Source organism: Bubalus kerabau, chromosome 23 (genome assembly GCF_029407905.1).
Source record: "Bubalus kerabau isolate K-KA32 ecotype Philippines breed swamp buffalo chromosome 23, PCC_UOA_SB_1v2, whole genome shotgun sequence".
In the NCBI taxonomy this organism is placed as follows: domain Eukaryota; kingdom Metazoa; phylum Chordata; class Mammalia; order Artiodactyla; family Bovidae; genus Bubalus; species Bubalus kerabau.
In genome coordinates, this window is record NC_073646.1 from 34,223,094 (window position 1) to 34,238,347 (window position 15,254).

A 15,254-nucleotide genomic window follows, 5' to 3' on the forward strand; every position below is an offset into this window, starting at 1 on the left:
TCCAGGACAAAAAATAAAATATTTATTGATCTATCACAGCGAGACACATAGAGATGGGCGGGGCGGGGGAGAAATGCTCTGAAGTACAGTGGCTCGAGGAGGGGACGGGGATACAGTACTGCGTGGGGGGAGACCCAGGTTTGGGCGGAGATTCCTGCGGCCCCAGCTGGTACAGCTCTTCACACCCAGAGGCTCGGGGCCCTTGGTAGGGGTGTGTGCGATGGGGTGGAGGCTGGGCCCAGGCTGCCACGACAGGTTAACCGAGTCAATGGTGGGGGCGCCCAGCCAGCTAGGGGTGCCGGGTGGCCAAACTGGGACAAGGATGGACGGACGGATGGACAGACGGGCGGATGAATTCCACAAGAGCAAGAGGGCTGTTCCCAATATGGGGGGGGGCAGTCTTCGGACATAGGGAACAGCGATGGGTCGGGGAAAGGGGGGCCAAGGAGGCCAAGAGATGGTGTGACCCAATCCAGCGTGAGGGTTTTGATGCTTGGGTACCAACTGGACTGCAGCCAGAGGTGGGTCCTGGTGGGCAGGGGGAGGCGAGACTGCCCAGGAAGTATCTGCACCATCTTCAGAGGAGCCCCAGGGAGGGGGGGTCCCTAAGGGGCTGCCCTTCCCTCCTCCCTCCCCGCAGGAAGAGTCAGAGCACCAGCATGTAGCACCAAGTTCCCCTAGAGATGGAGAGTGTGTGAAGGGGGAGTTCCTGGGCGGGAAGGGCGTGGGGGTAGGGGGACAAGCCCACCCACCCCTTGCCTCTGAAGGAGGGGGGCCTCCCGGGGCCCACTTGGCCACCACTCTCTTGCCTCCTTGCCCTGTGGATTTCCAAGGCCGCCCGGCCTGCCCCGTTCCCACCTGGGGTGGGAACTTAGGAGGGGGCATGGGAAAGGGGGGTGGGGTCACAAAGGGTTTACATTCTCCACCAAGCAGTAGCACCAACGTTGATGAGGTCGTGAGTCAGGGGTCCCGGGAAGCTCACTTTCTCTTCCGGCCACAGGATTTCCCCAGGCAGGCCCCACCTGGGTGCAGGGGAGGCACGCCCCCCAGTCAGTCCTGGCCGCTGGTGCTCAAGCCCTTGCCCACTCTGCCCAACTCCAAGCTCTTCTCACATCCGCATCATCACCACGGGAAACAGAGGCTCCAGGAAGCCAGGCGGAAGACTGGCCACCACCCCAGGCCAAACTCCGCGCCCTTTCATTGTGCAAACTCCCACTGGGCAAGTGGATGGTAGCAGGGCTCTTGCCCTCTCCTGGGGAGGATCTGACTGGTTAACCTTGTTTCAAATCATCAAGCCACCAGGGTCGGTCGTGGGGCCTGGACTAGCGCCTACCCCTGCAGGAGCGAGGTGTGGCTCACTACCGCCACCTGGTGGCAGCAAGCTGCCTAGTGGTAGAGACACCATCTCTCTGCAGAGCTCATCCAGGGTGTTGGGAAAGAAAGCAAGTAGGGTCATGAGCCGCAAGCACCAGCTGGTGCCTGACTGAGAGCTGGGCGCCTTGAATGAGGTCAGGCTGCTCTGGCCTCTGTTCCTCCCTGGGCTGCCTCGTCTCGGGGTGAGGGGGGGCGGTGGGAAGCAGGTGCGGGTGGAAGGGGATCCAAAGCCTGAGCAACTGCCAGGGTGGAGCTGGGGCTTCTCTGAGTCCCTTTCAGGCATCTTGGGAGAGGCCTTGAGGGTGGTGATCAGACACTGCCAGACACATGTCTGCCCCTTGGAGCAAGGGCGTGTCTCCAGGACCCCGGCAGGGTCTACCCCTCCAGTTCCCTGACACCAGGGCTCCCTGTCACCTCCATCCTCTCTCTCCTCCTCTGTCCCTCCCAGTCCCTCATCCTCCCCCCGCCTTTACTTTCTCTTGGCTTCTCCCTGCAGGAGTCGGGGTGTGGGTACCAGGCAGGGAGGGCTTGCCAGGCCTGGCCTGGAAAAGCCAGGAGGGTCCCTGGCCCACTCTCAGCTCTGAGGATCTGTTTTGGAGACAGCAGCTGCAGCCTGTCCCCCCACCCTGCCCTCTTCCAGGGGCAGAGTCTACTCACCTGGGAATCCCAGGGCTCCCAGGGCCCCTCCGAAGGGCTTGGGAGGTTTGCCTGTGGAGGGAAGGCAGGGGGTTGGGGAGGTGGCCAGGCTTCCCCACCTCTACCAGCCCGCCCCACTACCCCGCACCCATGTGCCTGCAGCAGCGGGTTCCAAAGGCCTCTCTGCCCCCAGCCTGACCCTCCCCCTCAGCCTCGGTCCTTGCAGCCTCTGGAGGTCTGAGCAGCTCTGTGGCAGCCCCTCCCACCACAGTCAGACCCCAGGCCACATTTCCCAGGGACAGCCTCACCTCCCAGCTGAGGGGCTCCAGGCTCGGCCTCCTTGACCACCTGCTTGAATAGGCCCTGTTCTTACCCAGCAATATCTTTCCTCTTCTATGAGACCTCGTCAACCTCTCTGGTTAGACCCTAAGACCTGGGGTGACCCAGGTCCCCGTCTCACTCCTGATGCCCAGTCAAGTGCCAGGCTGGGAGCTCTAGGAATTGGGGTTCCCACACCCCAAGGCTGGCCTTTTCAGTTTCTGTGATTCTCCCATGGGCTCCGTCAAGCCCCCATACCAGAAGGCCAGCCTAGGGCTGTGGCTGTACTAACTGTTCCCTCAATAGGAAGGACCCTCCCCGCCCCACACTGCGAAGGAGCTCAGGGCCCTACTTGAAATGAGGCCCCCACTTGTGAGATTGGTAGACTCACCACCAACTCCCAGGCCCCCAGCTCCACCTGCAAGGCAAGCAGAGGGGTGGTGAGGGTGCGCATCTCTAGGAAGCCCACCAAGCCCTCCCCGGCAGCGTGGGCCTCATCTGAGAGGGGCCCAGTTCTGGGCTGGGGTGTGGGGGGCCCTGCCAGTGACTGTGTGACCCTGGATCCTCTCTGAACCTCAGTTTGTCTCATCTGAACACGATGTTTTGTAAAATCCGATGCTCCCTTATGTTGCATGGGAGGAAGAGAAGAAGAGGAGGCCCAGCTCTGTGCTATCTAAGGATGTGGGGGGCCCCCCAGTCTGTAGCCTGGCTCAGCCCTTCTGGGCAGGGGAAGAGGAGGGCTGGGGCTCCTGGCCGTACCTGGGAAAATAGGAGAGAGTCCGAAGCCAGGCCTTGCTGCGACTCCTGCAGGAGGGGTTTGGGGTTGGCGTGGGGGTGTGGGGGCGTGGGGTGGGGTGGGGTGGGACCCTGGGACCCACCGCGGCCTGGCCACCTACTCCTCTCCGCCTAAGATCCCCTCCTCCCACTGCCCCTCCCCCACTGGCAAAGCAGCTTTCTTAACAAAGTCTCATCAGCCTGGTGTCTGAGGCCCACGTGTCCCCCCAACCCTGAGGCCTTTCCCGGACTGTCCCCTCTGCCCTCTCTCTCGGTTTCCTGTGCTGATACAGCCCTGGAGTCCCCGCTGCTAGCCAGCCAGGCTCAGCTGCGGATCTCACAGCAGAGGCGGCCCCTACCTCCAATTGGGAATGGCTGGCCAGCTCCTAGGACACCTCCAAGGCCAGCGGCACCTGAGAAGAGGGCAGATGGGGGTCGGGATGAGGCACAGCGTAAGGGGCCCTGAGCATCCCCTCCAGGGTCTGGGACGTGATTTCCAGGAAGGATCCTTCACAGGTATTGTGAACAGGACTGAGGCCTGAGCTGGTTCGTGGACAGGGCAGTGAGGGTGGGGTATAGGCAGCTTGCAGGCCTGGGCTCGGGGGGGCTGTGGGAGCAACTCACCGAATTTGGCTGCTTTAGCAGCTGCAGCTGGAGACACACCTGGAAAGATGGGGAGCAGGAGGGCTTAGGAATATCTCCTCCCTCCCAGAGTCGTGTCCTCCTCCTGACCACTGCCATCGATCTGCCCCTGCCTACTGACTCATGCTTTCACCATGCCGCCACCCCACCTCCATCCATCCATCTTTCCAGAAATCTTTATTAAGCTCCTACTGTGTGGCCAGACTTGTGGAGCACACGGGGTAAGAAACTTCAGGCTGGGTCAGAGACACAACGATGACCCGAGAGAGAGAGAGATGTTAACACAAGGTCCACCACGATGGCAGAGACTTTGGGAAAGGGATTTTCCTCCAGGCTTTGCTTCCTTTCTCTGAACTCCCACTGGAGGTGGTTGGGCGGATTGAAAGAGAGAGGAGAGGGAGAGATTGGGACACCCAACTGCAAGGGGCAGCCCTCTCTAAGCCTGCTCTGTGCTCAGTCGCTCAGTCGCGTCCGACTCCTTGTGACCCCATGGACTGTAGCCCTCCAGGCTCCTCTGTCCGTGGGATTTTCCGGGCAAGAATACTGGAGTGGGTTGCCATTTCCTCCTCCAGGGGATGGTCTCGACCCAGGGATCGAACCCATGTTTTCTGCATTGCAGGCAGATTCTTTACCCGCTGAACCACTGGGGCCCCTCCAAATGCTGCACGAGCCCAGAGAAGGGGACAGGGCTCAGTATAATCTTGAGTTGCTGATAAAGTGTGGGCAGGGTCCAGGCAAAGAGGACTGCCTCAGCAAGGTGTGGCCAGATGGGAAAGAAAGTCAGTCTCTCTCTCATTCATATAGGCTGCTGCTGCTGCTGCTAAGTCACTTCAGTATGTGCCCGTGTATGCAAACACAGACACACATCCCACGCCATTCGTTCACTGATTCCAGAACACACTTTACCTCCAAGGCCCACAGCCCCTGGGACAGCTCCAAGCCCACCAACTCCCAGTCCTCCGACTCCGAGCCCACCGACTCCCCCCAGGCCTGTGGAGAGAGCTGTGTATTAAACCCTGAAAGTGAGAGCAGCTGGCTCTGTCCGCAGAGGGGTGGGGCTATCATCCCAGGTCCCACGTGGAGCCTGGGCCCCCAGGGCCTTGGAGGGCTGGTGGGGCCAGGAGGTGGGCTGGACCCCCAGAGACAATGCCCCTGAAGGCCTTGGGGAGCAGGCCAGGGAATATATGCTTCATGGCATGTAGTCAGACACCCCCCACCCCAACTCCCAGGGCAGCTCCCACCTCACACCCGTGCTCACCAAATTGGGCGGCTTTGGCGGCAGCTTTGGCAGCGGCGGCTGCGGCAGCAGGTCCGACTCCTGGGGACACAGAGGGAGCTCAGGGAGGGAGTCTCCACGGTCAGTCTCCCTCAATGCCCAGCCCATCCTGGGGTTTCCACTAAGGTAGGTGCCATTAGCCCCATTTCACAGATGAGAAAACTGAGGCACAGCAGAGGTTAAGCAATGTGCTCAAGGCTTCATGGGGTTTCAACTCACCTGCCACACCACCTGGAATGCCGGCTCCACCAAGATCTCCAACCCCTCCAAGGGCCCCGACCCCTCCTGGTCCTGTGGAGAGAGGGTGGAAAGTCAGTCCTTCCCCGCCTTCTGAAGGACGAGGTTTCCCCACCCCAAGGTCACTAGGCAAGTAGACAGGTGGTGAAGGCCACGTGACCCAGTGGAAGGAGCAGAGGACAGAGGTCCATTCCCAGACACACGGGTTTGAGTCCCGGCTCTGCCCTGACCCACTGGACAAAGGCAGACCCCGTCTTGATCCTTGACCTGCCCACCTCCTCTCCTTCCTCCCAGGCCGGCCCTGGGAGCTGCGGGTGGTCCCAGTGGTGGCTGTGGCCATGAGCTGCCAAGGGTGGAGGACTAGTCTCAGGCCCTGACAGCCCTGGGTTGAATTCTGGTTTCTTTGCTCATCAGAGCTGTGACCTCTCTGACCCTAAAGGGGTTGACGATCCTTTTCCTGTTCACCTACAAGTGTTTGGAGAGTGAGAGGACGCTCTGTGTGTGAGGGTCCTCTGAGTGTGAACCACTGTCCAGTACAGAGCTGCCAGGAGTTACAGCTAGTGCTTTAGGGGCACACTCATGGTCAGTGCTTCATGCTCGTTAGCCGGCTTATTGTTCCAGGCAGCAAGGAAGGTAGGTACCGTTAGCCCCATTTTGCAGATGGGAAAACTGAAGCACAGCAGAAGTTAAGCAATGTGCTCACAGCTTCAAGGGCAGGAAATGACTCTGGAGCCAGAGTCCTTAGCTGCTCTGTTTCCCTGGCAATGGCTGTCGAGCTCAGACCAGCAGGGCCGCCAGCAAGGAACAGGAGAGAGGCCTGTGGGTTACCAGGCCCGCCACGGATGGAACACTTTCCAAGGTGGAAAATGGACCCAAGTGGACCGGCCAGACCTGGTTGGCAGTTCCCTGGCAGAGGCCCCGGCCCAGATCCTAGGAGGCCGGAATGCAGGGGGACACAGACAGCATGGGTCTGGCCAGGCTGGGGCTGCCTAGGTGCCAACTGCCGGGGGGTGGGGGCGGGCAGGCCTGCCACGTCCTCGTGGCGGGCACGGTCCTGCTGACAGCAAGGCGGGGGCCCAGATGAGGAGTCGTGGCTTTGCTGGGACATCAGCCCTGGTCCCTCCCTGGCCTTGGGCCCCATGAAACTCATGGTCTGAGGGGCCTTAACGACCATGGTCCTCACCAACATGGAACTGCCCCCCCAGGGGGCTGGAAACATGAGGGGCGGTTGGGGTTGTCCTGGGGCTGTAGGCACGCTAGGTATTTAGTGGGTGGGAGCCGGAGTCTGCTGAGCTGTCATAAATGTGTCCTAGAAACTGCCTTTTTCCACGCTGACCATCACAGCCCTGTGATGTAGGCTCCAGGCACTGGGCCCTGGCCCAGGGGGAGAGGAGACAGGTCACCAGGTGTTATCAGGGATGGTGGGGCAGCAAGGGGATCAACGACTGTGGGTGGTGGGTTGAGGGGCTCTTACCGAACTTGGCTGCTTTAGCTGCGGCCAGGGTTCCAGGTACTGGGGAAAAGGGCAAAAGGAAGAGTTGGGGAGGTCAGTAGCTGAGCTCTGTGCCTGGGAGTTCTGCTTCCTTCAGGGAGCCCTCCTTGACTTCCTCAGCTTTCTTTGTTTCTCTCAAAGCCCTGAAGCCGTGGCTCCATAGCTAGGAGCTCACTGGGCCAGGGACAGAGCTCTGGTATCTAACTGTGTCTCTACCAGTCTGGTCTGGGGGTGCTTGAGGGCTGAACTGTGCCTCCTTTTTCCATTCTATCCTCTGCTGGCTCCTCGAGGACCACCATGGTTTGCCTGAGGCTGATGTAACTAGAAGATGAAGAACTAGAGTTCCCTGTGGCCCCCTTCCCCCCACACACTGCTGAAGGGGAGCTAGGTGGGCCCAACCACTTCCATTGACCCCAGGGACCCCCAGCCTCCTTCCTTGGGCAGTGGGCTTCCTTTCAGCTTGGAGCCCTTCACCTGGCCTTTCCCCTACCTCTTATCCCAGTTGTCTCGGACTGCTCAGGAGGATCTAACAGAGCATTTATCACACGCCTCGGTGCGAGAGTGCTGGAGGACGTGCTGGGGAGAGAGCCCTGCCTCCTTTGGGCTTGGGGAGCATTGCTGTTCAGCCCCCAGAAGGCCCCTTACCTGCCCCTGCCCCAAGTCCAGGAACTCCGGCCCCGACTCCAAGGCCAGGAACACCAACACCCACTCCAAGGCCAGGAACTCCAACACCCACTCCAAGGCCAGGAACGCCAGCGGGAAGGCCAGCAGCAGCCCCTGTGGGAGATGGGGGGGGTAGGGTGACGGCAGCAGGCAGGAAACAGGCCCTTTTGGGGGTGTCCTGCCCAGGAAGCTGAGTCAGGGCCCAGGAGAAGGGGCCCAGTCTCTTGCGGGGGCCCCTGTCCCTTTCATCTGCCCTCTACGCTGCCACCAGTTTTCCTAAAACTCACACTGACCGCCAAGTCCAGCCCCTCCCCAGACCTGCTGCATACGCTGGACATCGCTTCCCTTTTCATCCTCACCTCCTGTCCCTCCTTCTTGAATGAACTCATTTGATTCCCCTAACAAGCCTCCCTGGCATGTACCCTCGGTACCACACAGGGACATCAGAGGTCACTCGGCTGGTGTGGGACCCAGGACATGAACGCGGGTCTCCCTTATGCTAAATCTGTTTCTAATGCCCATGTCTGCCTCCTAGGGGGGCCTCAGGAAGCTGAAGGGCAGGTCTGAGAGGTTGCGTGTCCAGGGACCCAGCTCAGGCTGGGGTCACACCAGACCGAGAAGGCAGGCAGGACACTCACGGAGCTGGGCTTTGGCAGCGGCCTTAGCAGCGGCCTTGGCTGCAGCTGGGACCCCTGCTCCTGCGGGGGAGAGGATGAGGTTTAAGGATGGCACCCATGGAGGATTCAGAGCACCCTCACTCAGGCCCAATTATTCACACGGCTTACCTATGACACCACCGGGGCCCAGGCCAATGCCGGGAGCCACGCCGACACCGGGAACCACGCCGACGCCGGGAGCCACGCCGATGCCAGGAGCCACACCAACACCGGGAGCCACGCCGACTCCAGGGCCTAATCCTGCAAAAGCGAGCAGAGCCAATCCTTAACCGAATCCTAACCACGGAGGACAGAAGCTGATGGAAAGAGCAGCTGGCTGGGGGGTCAGGAACCCTGGATCCTTGCTCCAGCTGGGCACAGACTTGCTGTGTGACCTTGGGCAAGTTACTTTCTCTTGATGGGCCTCAGCTTCTTCATCCCTAATAAGAGGTCTGTGCAAGATCAGGAACTCAACTTTTGGAGTTCCAGGGACCCCTTTGAGACTCTGAGGGTGATACAGGCAGACTCATGCAGCAGCTAAACAACTGCAACAACATGTAGTAAAGGGAGTTTGGCAAGACAGGCAGGCCTGGCTTCAAAGCTCAGCTCAGCCACCATTTAGCTACGTGAGTATGGGCAAGATACTTAAGCTCCTGGAGACTCAGTTTCCACATCTGGGAAATGGGTGCAACAGAACCGATCTCATAAGGCTGGTGTAAGGATTACCTCAGCAAACGCTGAAAGTGTTAGTGGCTCAGTCATGCCTGACTCTGTGACCCCATGGACTGTAGCCCACCAGGCTCCTTTGGCCATGGAATTTCCCAACAAGAAAACAGGAGGGAGACTCCTGGCCCAGAGATGGAACACGCATTGCAGTCAGATTCTTTACTGTCTGAGCCACCAGGGAAGCCCTCAGCAAATAGTAGTTTTACAAACATGAGTTGCCATATCTGAGTTTAGGAATCACTGGTGGCTCAGTGGCAAAGAAGCTGCCTGTCAAGGTAGGTGACGTGGGTTCGATCCTTGGGTTGGGAAGATCGCCTGGAGAAGGAAATGGCAACCCACTCCAGTACTCTTGCCTGGGAAATCCCATGGACGGAGGAGCCTAGTGGGCTACAGTCCATGGGGTCACAAAGAATCAGGCACGACTCAGCAATTAAACAGACCTGAGGTTAAGATTTCTCTGGCATGCAGCTGGGCTCTAAAGTGAGCTGTTTTGCTGTGCCATATTCAGGAGGGTGTGGGAGCCTGGGGCTGCCAGGGTGGCCCCTGGCTGAAGCAGGAGATGCAGAGCCTGGTCAGGGAGTGAGAGCCCTGCTGTCGCTCAGGGTGGGCGGGAGCTCAGAGAAGCCCAGCGTTGGCTCCAGAAGTGGGGCAAGGCCCCAGCTGGACCGGAAGGCAGCAAGGGCTGTGGGAAGGGTGGGGGTGGGTGCTGGAGGGCTCTCCGGCATCTCTTCTCTCTTTGTCTTCCTGCTCAGAAACTTCGCTCCCATCCCTCAAAGTGCTTGGATGGGCCGAGACCTTTGAGGAAGGCCCAGGCCCAGAATGTGACAGCTTGGAGAGGTCACGTTGGAGAGGGGTGCTGTCAGACTCCAAAGCAGAGATATGAGCGAGCAGTGCTCTGGGATCAGGCTCGGAGGCAGAATTGGCAGGGGGCTTCCCAGGTGGCTCAGTGGTAAAGAATCCATCTGCCAATGCAGGAGATGTGGGTTCCATCCCTGGGTCGGGAAGGTCCCCTGGAGAAGGAAATGGCAACCCACTCCGGTATTCTTGCCTAGGAAAATCCCATGACAGAGGAGCCTGGCGGGCCGCAGCTGTGGGTCCGCAAAGAGCTGGACACGACTGAGGGACAAAACAACAACAACTCTTACCAAACTGGGCGGCTTTGGCGGCGGCTTTGGCGGCTGCAGCTGCTGGAATCCCGACCCCTGGAAAGGCGAAGATTAAGGATCCGGAGCCGTCCCCAGCACCCCTCCCCTCTCTCTTCCATCCCCTATGGTAGAAAGACTTCGCGGAGTCCACATCTCGGGAACTGCCCCCTCTCCCAGGCCCGCACTGTGATGGCCCGCCAGCCGCTCTGGGCATGCCGTCTCCCTGAGAAGCAGCTCTGACTCTGTGGCTATTGGAGGAAACGGCTCATTTCTTGGGGGAGAAACGCAAGAGAGGAATTTCTCCCCCGCCCAGAAAGAAGAAGAAATGCAGAAGAGAAATCTTCTGGTGGGGAAAAAAAAACACAAACCGACAAGGAGGATTGTAAGTTAATCTCATTTCCTCCCTCTGGAGAAAGAAACAGAGACTGACACAGGCCCTCCCACCCGATCAGAAAGCAGAAAGGCCCCGTGGGGCGGGGTATGAATGAGGTCTCCCCAAACCCCAGCCAAGCAGAGTTCTGCTGGCTCTCAGGCTGACATCCTGAGCATCCCTGAGGGCAGGGAGGAGACTTTCTGGGTTCACTCAGCGATCTGGAATCCCATGGAGACACTTCCCTTCAAAGTATGGGAAATCCCTTTCTCTCTACCCCTGTCTCTGGGCTCAGTCTTGCCATCTGTAAAATGGGACCCTTGATCTACATCAATTCCAGGGCCCCTTCCATGAGATAAACCAAACCAATGTCTGGGCTGGGACACAGCTCACCTGGCACCCCTCCAACACCTGGCACGCCTGGTATTGCTCCTGGGGCACCTGGCACCAGCCCTCCCAGGGCTCCTACTCCCCCAGCACCTGGAGGGATGAAGAGTATCCAGCTTTGCCCTTGAAGCACCCTCTTCTTGGGGGAGCCGAGGGTGGAGGTGGGGGTTGCATCGTGGCTGGATATCGTCTGGGCACCTTTAACTCACTGGTGTAGGATGGGGGATGATGAGCTAGGTACCAATGACCCCAACAGTGGGCAATTGCAAAGGCCAGAAATGTTCACTGTGGCTTTGGAAAATGGGGCCAGGGGCTTCTGACTTAACCCAGGCCTTTTCAGCCCCAGAGGCCACGAGTATGAGGTTGCTCTGATTTTTGAGCCTTGGCCCCTACAGGAGAGCCTGGCTGTGGAGGGGAGTGGGCAGGGCTTCGCCCTGGGGGGAGGAGTAGGGGGAGGAGGGGAGGCGGAGGGGGCAGGGAACGCAGGGCTGGGGCACTTACCGATTTTGGCTGCCTTGGCGGCGGCAGCTGCCTGAGCTGCTGCTATGAGGAATCGAGAAAGAAAGAGATTCAGAAACCTGGCTGATCTCAGCTGTGCTGACAGTGTGCCTGCCCCAGGGGTGCGGGGGGCCCACCCTGCGCTCTCCCCACGTCCTCCCTGAGTTCCCAGAGCTCAGTCTACCCTCCCCAGCCTCCCATAGCCCAACAGAAGATGAGCCTCCATCCCTTTCCCTGTCCCCCACCCACCGCGGGAAAGGCCAGCTCCCGGAATACCTGCGTCTCCAATGCCAGGAAAGCCCCCAGGGCCAACCCCGAATGTGGGAATGCCTCCAACTCCCACTCCGCCTCTGGCCCCTGCGGAGGGAAGAGAATCAAGTGGTAAAGGATCTAGTGGGAGAGCCTGGGGCAGGCTCTGGGGGATGCTGGGTAGGGGAGAGGATGCGAGCCTCCCCCCAAGTCTGGTCCATGAAGGACAGGAAACCATGAGATGCCTGAGCCCCACCAGCTCCCTCCCTACTGACACCCCCTAGTGTATCCACAGCCCCTCTCTGAGCAGTTGGGGAAGGGTCTCTTTGTTGGTGATGGGCAGACTGTGCAGTCTTATCCTCCGCCAGGCTGGGGCTCTCCTCTGAGTGGGTCCTGGCCAGGACAGGGAGGTCAGGGACACTGTCTCCACTGGGAATGACATACTGGGACTCCACTATTACTCAGTCCCTTGGCCTCATGGTGGGAGACACCTGGGGGACACATGGTCCTGGGGCCCAACAGATCCAAGCCCCAGCTCTGCCAGTGACTTGCTGTGTGGCCCTGGGCAAGTCCCTCCCCTTCTCTGGGCTGCACAATGGGGAGTAGAAGATGAGGGTTCTGGAGTCCAAGTAAAGGCCAGAACAGGGCAGGGTGGAGCTATCCGCTCGGCACTCACCGAATTTGGCTGCTTTGGCTGCTGCTTTAGCAGCTGCGGCTGGTGACACGGCCCCTGGAGAGACCAAGAGAAACACAAACGCTCAGGGGAGAATGGAGTGGACACTCAGGATATGTATATATATCCCTCTGTCTTTCAGTCCATCTTCTATCTATTGAGCCAACACAGGGTTGTCCATCCATTTACCCACTCATATCTCCACTTACCCATCTGTCCATCTGTCTACCCAGCCACCCATTCATCCATCTGCTGACCTTCCCAAATGTCTGTCCATTTGTCTATCTTTCGATCTCAATCTACCCACTCAACCACTCAGCTCTCCAGCCACCCACACATGCATTTATCCATCCATTTATCCACCCGCCTGCCTATCTATACTTTCATCTAAATGTCTAACCAACTATCTATTTTGTATTGGCCTTCTACCCACCCATTCATCTGCTCATCCACCATCCATCCATTCATACATCATTCTAATCACTTGCATTGTCCCCACCTGCTTATCCATTTCTCTTTTCATCTACCCATTTATCTTGCCATCCACCATTTTACCCATCTTATTTATCCATCCATGTAACCACCCATCTTTGTATCTCTCCATTCATCCACCCATCACCCACTCTCTCATCCATCAATTTGCCTACTCATCCACCTGGCTGTTCACCTACTTCCCCAGCTGCCCATTTGCCCATCCATCCATCCATCCATCCATCCATCCATCTCCCCAGATATCTATCCATCCATCTACCGACCCACCCATCTATCCACCATTTACTGAACATATATTCTGTGAAGGGCTGGGAACACAGAGATGAAAAAGACATAGAGCATACTGACAACCAGAAGGTAAATTGAAGAAGATAAGAGGCTGGCAGTAGTTAATTATAGCCCAAGAGAGAGAAGATGACCAAGGGTATGGAGAGAAGAGGATAGAAGGGTGATGTGTTAAGGAGAATCGGAAAGTCTTGGCAATAATTTCTAACATATCTCTCTTGCACACACAAACACACGTGCGCACACATAGCCAAGCTCAGCTGGTCCACCTGTGATATCCAAGCACCCAATACCTGGAACTCCGACACCAGGGACCCCAACACCAGGGACCCCAACACCAGGGATTCCAACACCTGGGACTCCGACACCTGGAACCCCAACACCAGGGACCCCGACACCTGGAACCCCAACACCAGGGACCCCGACACCAGGTACTCCAACTCCTGGGAAGCCTCCAGCAGCACCTGTGGATGGAAGGATTGCTGTTCTGGCCTGGACCCTGTGGGAACCTCAGGGGGGCCTTTGGGAGCATGACTTTGGGAAGCTTCGGGAGCCACGGGTCCTGTGTGCAGGATGCTAGCCTGGGGGGCACTGCCTCTGCGTGGATCCAAGTCACCCGAGAGGAGGTGAGGGAACTGAGGGAACCCCGACAGAGCTCTAGGGGTTTGTTTGGATCTGTGGCTGGGAAGAGCAAGGTCTAAGTCTAAAGCAGATTCAGAATGCTCTACTAGGCCCAGGCAGTTGGTACAGCAGCTGTGAGTGGCCCAGGGGGTAAAATGGGAGGAGTCAGCAGGGTCCCTGCCCACAGCGCTGGGCCAATCAGTGCAGAGCAGTGGACAGAGCCTCCTGGACAGAGGCAAGGAGGCATGACCATGATGCTTGGGGGGGTTGCGGGGGAACAGTGCCCCAGCTGGACAAAGACAAAGTCCATCCAGCCTTATAGGCCTGGAGCCTTCCAAGGTGCATGCTAAGGCCGGGGCTGGCTGCAGCCCTGGCACTGCCCGTTCTGGGGACACTCACCGAATTTGGCTGCTTTAGCGGCGGCGGCGGCAGCAGCAGCAGCATCTGGAGCCCCGACCCCTGGAGAGAAAGCGGCACAGGGTGAGGCCCTTTCCCTGCGACCTTCTCAAGGACACCCCTCACCACCTGCTGGGATGGACCCTACCTGCAATGCCTCCGATGCCAGGAATTGCACCAGGCCCACCAGGAATGCCAGCACCACCGACACCAACGCCAGGGAGAACTCCGGCTCCTGCAGCACCTGTTTGGAGTGGGGACAGTGAAGAGGTGGCTCCCAGGGGCCCCTCCTGAAGCCAGGCAGGAAGGCTGCTTGGACGCTGGTGTTTTCACCGCTGCAATCTCCTCTGGGAATGAGGCCCAGGCATCTCCGGCCGGGCCTGCTTGGGAAGGGGCCCCCACCCCACTGTTCCTTGACTCACCCCTAAAGTGTCCATTTCAACAGCCTCATTAAGGGACTCGTATGTTTTCAGACAAATCCCATTCTAATCACTGCCACATACTGAGAAACCACAAGCGGCCGCTCCCCGGGCCAGAGGGGCCCCTGCAAGAATGTTCAAGACTTCCTCTCTCTGTGTTCCGAACACGCGGCCAAGTTTGTAATCCAAGCGCCCAGCCGCCTGGCTCTTGCAGCCCCTCGCCACCCCGCTCTCTTGCTCCCACATTCCAGCCATCCCCTCCAGCCTTGGGGGCCTGGAGGAGGACCTCTGTGCGGCAGGCCTCCGACTCACTGCTTCCCTCCACATTCTCGCCCCCTTGGGCTAGTGGGCAGGCATCTTCCATCTCATCATGGCTGCAAGAAGGGGCTCCCTTGGGACTGGGGCTGAAGGTGAAGACTTCACCCCCATGATCTAACTCTGAACTGGGGAACCGCCAGGGGCCCACTCCGCCCATGCATGGGCCGAGGGAAGGCCATGCCACATCGACTAGCCAAGGGATCGTGGGCTTGAGGAGCTAGTTAAAAGTTTTATAGTACATATTAAATTGATACTCAACTATTAAACTGTTTAAACGCTCATACATGTACCACCTAAAATGATCATTCTAACCACTGCTGTACCCACTCCCTCTGCTTGCTCCTTCCTATTTTAACCGCCTGGCAAACTCTCTACCTATATTTTAAGGCTATGAATCAAATATCATTTTCTCTGAGAACCCTTTCTGATTATCCCCAGGTAGAAGCAACATCTCCCTCTTCCTGAGCCCCACGACAGTGCTGACATTCTTCAGCAGAGCCCTTATCTGTCCCTGGTTTCTAAAACGGAGGGCGGGACAGAGGAGGAAAGGATGGATGGATGGATGAACGGACGGATGGAGGGATGGGTAGATGGATGGACGAAGAGA

The 15,254-nt window shown here is 58.4% G+C and overlaps 1 protein-coding gene across 9 annotated transcripts in view; it reads right to left on the reverse strand.

Annotated features, from left to right (window-relative positions):
• The window catches only part of ELN (elastin), a 32,894-nt gene continuing 17,640 nt past the window's right edge, over window positions 1-15,254 (reverse strand). For 5 of the 9 annotated variants that reach the window (XM_055561563.1, XM_055561570.1, XM_055561564.1 and 2 more), the window contains 21 exons: window positions 14,059-14,154; window positions 13,914-13,973; window positions 13,187-13,357; window positions 12,120-12,173; window positions 11,471-11,551; window positions 11,198-11,239; window positions 10,703-10,789; window positions 9,940-9,996; window positions 8,198-8,329; window positions 8,051-8,110; window positions 7,395-7,526; window positions 6,732-6,770; window positions 5,240-5,311; window positions 5,003-5,062; window positions 4,651-4,734; window positions 3,727-3,765; window positions 3,462-3,515; window positions 3,088-3,132; window positions 2,720-2,746; window positions 2,032-2,082; window positions 1-1,022 (listed from right to left, as the gene is read on the reverse strand). In XM_055561563.1, coding sequence (XP_055417538.1) covers window positions 979-1,022; window positions 2,032-2,082; window positions 2,720-2,746; window positions 3,088-3,132; window positions 3,462-3,515; window positions 3,727-3,765; window positions 4,651-4,734; window positions 5,003-5,062; window positions 5,240-5,311; window positions 6,732-6,770; window positions 7,395-7,526; window positions 8,051-8,110; window positions 8,198-8,329; window positions 9,940-9,996; window positions 10,703-10,789; window positions 11,198-11,239; window positions 11,471-11,551; window positions 12,120-12,173; window positions 13,187-13,357; window positions 13,914-13,973; window positions 14,059-14,154 — 1,487 coding nt within the window. In that variant the 3' untranslated portion in view covers window positions 1-978. The remainder of the gene's footprint in view (window positions 1,023-2,031; window positions 2,083-2,719; window positions 2,747-3,087; window positions 3,133-3,461; window positions 3,516-3,726; window positions 3,766-4,650; window positions 4,735-5,002; window positions 5,063-5,239; window positions 5,312-6,731; window positions 6,771-7,394; window positions 7,527-8,050; window positions 8,111-8,197; window positions 8,330-9,939; window positions 9,997-10,702; window positions 10,790-11,197; window positions 11,240-11,470; window positions 11,552-12,119; window positions 12,174-13,186; window positions 13,358-13,913; window positions 13,974-14,058; window positions 14,155-15,254) is intronic. The other 4 variants (XM_055561562.1, XM_055561568.1, XM_055561566.1 and 1 more) reach the window with 4 other exon arrangements.